The sequence below is a fragment of the Manihot esculenta genome, chromosome 11 (genome assembly GCF_001659605.2).
Source record: "Manihot esculenta cultivar AM560-2 chromosome 11, M.esculenta_v8, whole genome shotgun sequence".
Classification (NCBI taxonomy): Eukaryota; Viridiplantae; Streptophyta; class Magnoliopsida; order Malpighiales; family Euphorbiaceae; genus Manihot; species Manihot esculenta.
In genome coordinates this window covers 12,270,408-12,278,713 of record NC_035171.2, presented here as the reverse complement: position 1 = coordinate 12,278,713, position 8,306 = coordinate 12,270,408, and the positions used below count along the sequence as shown (strand labels likewise).

At 30.2% G+C, this 8,306-nt stretch overlaps 1 protein-coding gene across 4 annotated transcripts; it reads left to right on the top strand.

Annotated features, from left to right (window-relative positions):
- The first annotated feature begins 1,052 nt into the window (after positions 1–1,052).
- On the top strand, positions 1,053–3,836 carry LOC110625935. Of its 4 annotated transcripts, none has more exons than XM_021771646.2 (4): positions 1,053–1,521; positions 2,830–3,053; positions 3,154–3,216; positions 3,343–3,836. In XM_021771646.2, the coding sequence occupies exons 2-4, from the start codon at positions 2,838–2,840 to the stop codon at positions 3,724–3,726; spliced, it is 663 nt and encodes a 220-aa protein (XP_021627338.1). In that variant the 5' UTR covers positions 1,053–1,521; positions 2,830–2,837; the 3' UTR covers positions 3,727–3,836. The 4 variants fall into 4 exon arrangements, with proteins under 4 accessions (XP_021627338.1, XP_021627336.1, XP_021627337.1 ...); XM_021771644.2 differs by having other exon boundaries at positions 2,795–3,053; XM_021771645.2 differs by having other exon boundaries at positions 1,055–1,521; positions 2,826–3,053.
- The last annotated feature ends 4,470 nt before the right edge of the window (positions 3,837–8,306 follow it).

Sequence of the window (8,306 nt, the reverse complement as noted above, 5' to 3'; positions counted from 1 at the left end):
AGCTACACATAGAGCAATATGAGAAGTCTACGAGACATATCATTAATCAACTAAAATGAACATAATTAAATTTACAAAGGAACATTTACTAAACAACACCAACCTCAGTTATCTGTAATTTAGCAAAAGGGATTCACATTATTTTCATATTAATGAAAATAAACAAAACAATTAGTATTAACAAAATAGACTTCAAATATCCAATATGGATTTCAATCTTTTCTAGCTGCATTTTAGCCATTCTAATATCTTCTTTCAGCTTGGTAACTTCTTCCTTCAACTCAGCCACCAACCTTTGCCAACCTATTTGCCTCGTATCCAAATTTATGATATCTCCAGGTGATGTGGCAGTGAAGGATGGAAAACTTTCACACCATCCCCTGAAACTTTCACATTTATTTTCCCTAAAATAGTAGTAAGGCTGATTTGGATTTTCTGCAGTTTTAGAGACTCTTACATTGGCTCTTATCCAATAGCGACAGTCATGGTTCTTCAACCTAATCTCAAATGTTCCTATTGTGCCGCTTAATTGAGACATGCTCCTACTACCACAAAACAGAAGAAATGGAAATATACTTGTGTTTCACAAAGATTGGTGTTTTAAAAAAAAAAAACAATGAAAAACAAAAATAAAAAAAAAGAAAAGTGGGAAGTGAAATTTTTGGTACCTAAAACTAGGGTAATATAAGGGGTAGATATTGGGGTTATTTTTGAAATTATAAAGATTTCTCTCCTCTTTAACTAATTCTTCTCTACCTTGATTAAGGAAAAGATGGATAGAATGATTACTTAGTTCTACTTAATTTAAGTGAGGTATATTTTAATTCTCTGTGAATTATAAAGATTAAGTAGTGAATTTTTGTAAAGTTTAGGGATTTTATAATAATTTTTCAATTTAATAATATTTAAATTAATATTGAATAAAGTTGAATGATGAATTTCTAAATTGAGGGATTATAAATAAAAAAGTGCATACATTCAGTAGCATTGCATGTAAAATTCGTATCACGAGCAGTCTGAGAAGCTAAAGTATGAGCAGCAAAGGGTGATCAAGATTGATGGCTCGAACAAACAGCAGAGAATCAGCTTCGATCAATGGCGAGCATGGAAGTCTCTCGGCATGCTACGTTTGTAATGGAAATGAATCTGTTATTATGATAAAATATTTCTGTCTAAATAAATAAGAGTCTTAAAAATCTGTAAACACAAATCGGTAACCGAAATAGGAATCCGTTAGTGATTTCTTAACCCTAAATTTTTATATCCTCCTCTTTCTGCCACTGCGCGAAGAGCAATCCTAATTCTGTCTCTCTTAGAAACTCTCTCTCCCTCTGGAACTCTCTCGCTCTCTCTCTCTCTCTCTCTCTCTCTCTTTATGTTCGATTTTGGAGGAACGCTCAATTCATCATTTGCTTCCTGATTCCTGCTTCAGTTCAATTGCGTTTGTAACTTTTGTAGGAAGCAGATCGACTGCGTTTTGTTTCCTGCTTCCTGCTTCAGTTCGACAGTTCATTGCAAGAGGTTCTTTGCTTCTTCTTCTTCAGTGCATCATTTGCTTTTGATTTTTGGTTCTTGCTTCCTGGGTTGTTCATTTGTTGAAGTTTAGAGATTTATTTTGTTGAAATTTGTTGATTGTCTGTTATTTGTTTGGATTCATTTGTTGATGGTTTTTGGTTCACTCTTCCCTTTCCCCTCTGATTGTGATTGCACAACAAAAATTAATAGGGAAAAATAAAATTTAAAACTTTAGCTACCCAGGAATTAAAGCTCTGAGAGATGACAGATGCCCAGTGCATTGTTCATATGAAGTATATATTGGATATTTGGACCAGCCCATCAGTATGTTACCAGATAATTTCAAGAAATTATGAACATATGAAACTTTATAATAATTTCACAAAATATCAAGTCCATCTATACATATATGCTTCATGTGAACAGGCAAAATCTCTAAATTTTATGGTAATGTACAGATTTGTTCATATGTTTGGTGGAATGCTTCCAGTGAAATGGTTCTCTCTCCAGTCCAAAATCTCCAAACTCCTGAAATTGCCCAAATCTACCAAGAAAAACATGCTAATAAAATTTTGGAAATGTACTTGTGAATAGGAATAGAAATTTGATAGAATAATTTTTTTAACAAGGAATGGGCAGAGTTCCATTCAGGGTCATTGAATTGCAGACTAAGTACTTCAAGTTGCTAAGTTCAGCAAGATTTAAACCAAATTAGGTTAATTCAAATCTTATTAAACTCAATTTTCTTAGCAACTAAGCATAAAAAAAAAAAAAAGAGGAAATTAAATTTGCAAATGCACGTACCTAGCTCAGATGGTTGACCTGCCATAGAATTACTGTGAGGGCCGAGAATTTACCCAAAACCTTTAAAACTTGTTTATCCAGCAAGTTGCTGTATAGATGCTCTAGCTTGTTCAGTTTGGAAAAGCTTTTGGAATCTGAATATCTTGGAGCAGTCATCTTCAGGGTCTAAGAATTATATTCAATCATAGAAATGTAGATGAAAATTGGGTTAAGTCTCTTATACTTAACTATTGAAGGTATTATTCCTCTGCACATGGTGTTTTTGAATTTTCTTCATGATTATACGTTAGACATACAACAAATTAAATAAGAAACAAATATACCTTTTTTGACTCGGAACTCAACAATTGCATTATAGGACAAATTATAGCTTATAAGCTCGTTATTAAAGGGCTAAAACAGAGAAATTGTTAAGCTACCAAATGCTCGTATCTTCATAATAACCATCAGAAGATATTTGTCTTGTATTATTTAGCAATCACTGCTTCTATCATGAATCCATGAAGGCAGAAGCACGAATGTATAGCATCAGATCGTGGAATGGCAAGAATAAGAGGTTGTCAGTCTCAAACAGAGTAGTGGAGTGGCGGAGATATACTTGGAGTGATTATGAGCCTCTAGGAAAATTCAAGAAATTCTCATGGAATAGGAGGAGGAAAACCGGCAATGACGGAGCAACTATCTCACGCTATTATAAGGACTCCACATCTCGGTATCGTCATCATCAACAAACGGTATTGTTTAATTCTACTTTTACTCATATCATATTTAGTATGAATTAGTGCAATTAAATGAGTAAAGTATCTAAATAATTTAAAATTTTTTCCATCATAGCGAGAAAGGTTGGACAAAGATCCTTACCCACATGAGTTTTTTAGGCTACTCCCGGAAAAAAGGGTACTTCAAATTTTATTCATGCACGCCTTAAAGCTATCCATGTATGTGAAAATTAAATATTTATACATAGTTTTAATTTACCAAAATAGTTCTAAAGTGATCGCTTGTAATTTTAATTCCATGCAGGAGCACTTCATTGAGCTTAAGGAAAATGCAACACAGCAACAAGAGGAGGGGTGTAGTGAGGCTACGCAGCCAGATGATGTGCAGCTGGAGGCAATCAGTGGGAAGAAAGAAAGAATAGTACACGGAGTGGGTTCTCAGACATCTGCTTTTAAATCGTCATCATCTGCTACTTCTTATTCTTTAACGTCAAAACCGACATTTAAGCATGATGAGTATGAGCAGAGAAAGCAACAACTAGAAGAGAAGATAGAGGAGCTCACTCAAAGTTATGAGCAGAGTGCCAAAGAGATTCTGGAGATGAGGGATTTGCTGCGTCGCGTTATCGCTCAGAGTCCGTCATCCCAAACTGCTGCTCCAACAGGTAATATTGGTTCTTCTACTTAGCCTTCAGAGAATCTCCATGGAGATGACAAGAATAACAATGAAATTAAAGATTTGAAATTTCCTAGATATTTTTTATGGCTGTCTAATATTTATTTTGTTTGATTTGGCTATCTAACATTTATACTTGGATTTTAATGAATTATCTATGTGAAAAGATAACGGGGTTGTAGTATAAAATTGTTTTTTTTTTCATAAGAAAAATATTACTAAAGGATTCATGAAAATTTAATAAGATAGTGCTACTAAACTCATACAGTAAAACTAAAACAAAGCCTCCACTTAGTTAGGTATGAAAATCTAAGAGAAAATGCCTAGAAACCCTAAACTCGATATCCAAAAACACACAAACAGATCCATAACCAGCAAAACAAGCCAACCAAGCTCAGGAATAAAACGTAAGCAATGTAACAAGCAAGGATATAATTTTTTTCCCTGCAATGAAGACCTTACTATGTTAGCAAATCAAATGCTTAGATTGCTTTTCTGGGCACATGTTTAATGTGTAAAGCAGAGGAGGCTCAGAGGTTGATGAACGAGATGTGGACGGTGAGTTAATTTGATAAAAAAGACATGAAACCAAAATGCTAAGAGCCAAAGCGAAAAGATTTGCTTTGTTGGAGGTTTGATTTGTTATTCATTTATGTTGGAGTATATATATTCTTTGACTGGTTATTTAGTTTTCGTTATATGTAATAAAATTTTTAAATATGGTTGTCCAAATTAGTAACAGAAAATCCATTACTAAATTACCGTAACCCAAGCAACTCTACTTGCTACTTGTATGAAACTCATGTCTGTATTCATAAATTCTGTAACAATTTTTATAATGAATATTTGTTGCTGAACCTATTTTGTTACTAAAATTATATGATTGAAATACTGCCATTAAGCAAGAAAATCTTTGTTACAAATTGATGTTCATGCAAATAGAAAACTGTCGTTACAAATCCATTCCTATATTCTTTTATTAACATATTTTTTTGTGATTAGTAATGGAAATTTCAATTATTAATCTGGTTGTATGTTATAGTCAAAAGAGTAGGAAATAATAGAAATGTGGAGTAATAAAAAGAAAAAATGTGAAATGAGAGAAATAGAGTAAGAAAAATAGAAAAGGAAAACTAAAGAAAATAATATAAATGTTAAGAAATGAGGAGAAAGAAAAATAAAATAAGAGAAAACGGAAGAGAAAAAGAAAAGAAGCCATGAAAAATAATTAGAAATAATAAGAAAGTTAGAGAAAGGAGAAGAACATGATCAGGAAAATGGGAGAAAAAAAATAAAGAGTAAAATAAAAAAAACTGATAAAAGTAAGAGGAAATGAAGGTAAATAAAAGAAAAGGGAGACGTCAAAAGGGCTGGAAAGAAAATAATCAATTTGAGAGAAAATAGCCATTTTTGGATATAAATATGTGGGATTAGCAATTAATTTACCAATATATTGCAAACTGGTTGGTAAATTTTTTAAAAAGCTAGCTTTTCTATTAGTTACTAATGAATTTTAAAATCTATCGATAATTTACTAATAATATTCAAAAAATCACTGTTAAATCAAAAAAAAAAAAAAAGAAAAGTTGGCTTCAAAATAAATGACAATTTTTTTTGCTCTTAAATTTATTAATATATTTTAAAATTCATTGGTAAATTAAAAAAAAAAAGGGCTTTAAAAAAGAAGGCGAGATTTTTCCTCTTAAATTTGCCATAAATTTTCAGAATTCTTTGGTAAATTTTCAACAGACTTTAAAATCTTCCGATAAATTTGAGAATAAAATTTTAATTTCACAAATTATTAACTGACTATTTAATGAGTTGGTAAATTTGACATAAATATTTGGAAATCACTAAAACATTTTAGGTGTGTGAGTTATCATTGCGGTTATTTTTTTTATTTATAAAAATATATAAAATTTGTTAGTTTGATGATGTTGCATTTTTATTTTTACTATTTGTTAAAAATATTTTTGAAAATAAAAAATAAAAAAATAAAAAATAAAAATTACAAATATTAGTTTTTAGTTACATATTATCAAATCATTGTTTTTTTTACCATTTTTATTAAATTATCATTAAAATTTTCAAAATTTTATCTAATCAATTCAATTCATATTTTTAAATATATTTTACTTAATTTATGAAATATATTTTTATTTTATTATTATAAAAAAATTTATTATATAATCTCTGTGATATACAAAAATTTATTAATTAATTTTCAATTTTAAAAAATAAATTAAAATATTTTAAAAATTTAAAAAATATACTAATTAATTCTTTCACTAATTTTAGTCGTTAAATATTTTATTATTTAATTTTTATAATATGAAAAATTTATTAATTAATTTTTAATATTGTAAAAATGCATACTAATTAGTTTTTTTATATTAAAAGTATTTTAATTTTTTTTTAAAAAAATTACTATTTAATTTTTATAATATGAAAAAATTTATTTATTTATCTTTTTATTTTGAAAAAATATATTAAAGTATCTGTAAAATATTAAAAATATATTAATTAGTCCTTTCATTAGTTTTAACTATTAAATATTTTGCTAATTCATTAATTGTCTCTCAATTTTATAAAAATGTCTACTAATTAATTTTTTTGTATTAAGAATATTTAAAACTTTTTTGTAATATTTAACCGTTAAAATTGAAGGAAAGATTAATTGATAGATTTTTTAAAATTTTAGTGACGTTTTAATATATTTTTTAAAATTAATGGATTAATTGGTAAATTTTTCTATATAATAGAAATTAAATAGTAATTTTTAATTTTATAATACTTTACTGCTAAAATTATCGGAAAGATTAATTGGTATATTTTTTAAAATTTCAGAGACATTTTAATATATTTTTTAAAATTAAAAGACTAACAAATAAATTTTTCTATATTATAGATATCAAATAATAATTTTTTTATTATAATATTATATATCATGTAAGCATAAATGGTTATTATTTTTATATATAACTATTTATAAAATTATTTATATTTTTATTTTATTATTAAATATTATATTTTAAATAATATTTTTATTTCTTACTTTTATATAAAAATTTATACTTATTTTTATTAAAACCGTTTTAAAAACCATTTTTAAAAAGTAAATAATAAAAATAAAAAAACTGTTTTTAATTTTGAGAAAATAAAAAACAGAAATCCTATAGTGATACCGCACACATCATTTATAATTTATTTGTAGATATTTATTTTATGCATTCCAAATTTTTCTCTCTCTAGTTTTATCTAGATAGAGGTACTCTTCTCCTTTTTCTCTTCTTCTTGTTCACTGATCAATTTTTTTATATTTCTTGGACAGGGAAATACTACTCCTTTCTCCATCCAGACGTGGGTTTACACTCTCCTATCTAGGACGGGTTATAAATATTTTTATTTTTATAGTTGAACGCAGCAGTGGTGATCGAAAGAAGTTTTTTTTTTATATATATATATAGTTATGCTTTTTTTGGTTGTGTGTGCTCTATGGTTGGTGCTCTGTTATATATTTTGCATATTAATCTTCTCCTTCTACGAGCAACAATTAGTTATCTCAGTGAAACTCACGATGTCCCTCCGCTATGTTGCTCTGGTCTCAAAGATTTGTTTTTTTGTTGAGACTTATTAAGTGGTCCTCTCTTAGCTCGCCTCCATAATGCTTGAGAACCACATCTAAAAATTTCCTGTACTCTGGTCTCAAAGATTTCCTGTACTCTATGCCAGGGGCGTAGAATGGCAGCCCTGGTCTTTCATTACATAACATAATATCTAGAGGGCTAATGGGTCGTCACATCAACAACTAATTATGCAATGCGGCATATTCGTGAAATCTAATGCATACAACCTATTTCATATACATGATGCATGAACATGCTTAAAACATTTGATTTCTTGAAATAAAAGATTAGCTTAGTTCTACTCACCTCTGGCTGACTTTGAACTAACTCTGAAGCAGCTATCTCATTGCTGATCACCTCGGTTCCTCAGGTCCGATCTTACACAGGTGGACTCAAATGAGGGACCAAACATACTCTAACATGACTCTAAACAACTCCCCAAAACCCCTAAAACATCATGAAACATGCATGCAAAACAAGCAAAGGAAGGCTGGGCAGGGGACTTTCGGCGGCAGGTGTAATACCCGGCTAGACTCCGGTATCGGAATTCCTACCGTCCGGTGGAATCTCGGATATCGGAAGCCTCTAGTAGGGTAGAAACATGTTTTCTTAAAATGTTTTAAGGTATTTCATGGTTTTAAGTATGAAAATTAAATGAGTTTTTGCATGAAAAGTCTTTGGAGGAAAACTCAGGTTCGGCCGCCGAACCTCAAGTTCGGCCGCCGAACATGCATGCGTTTTGGAGGCACGTTAGGCCCCCGAAAGCATAAGTGAGGGAAGTTCAGGTTCGGCCGCCGAAAGTCAAGTTCGGCCGCCGAACATGGCATGCATGCGGAAGCACTTTCGGCCCCCGAACGTGGCCTGGCCAGCCACCTATAAAAGGGTCACTTAGCCGAAATGGGCGAGCTTTCTCCCATTTTCGGCCATAGCTAGCTTCCGACCTCCCTCTTCCAAATCTAGTGTTCT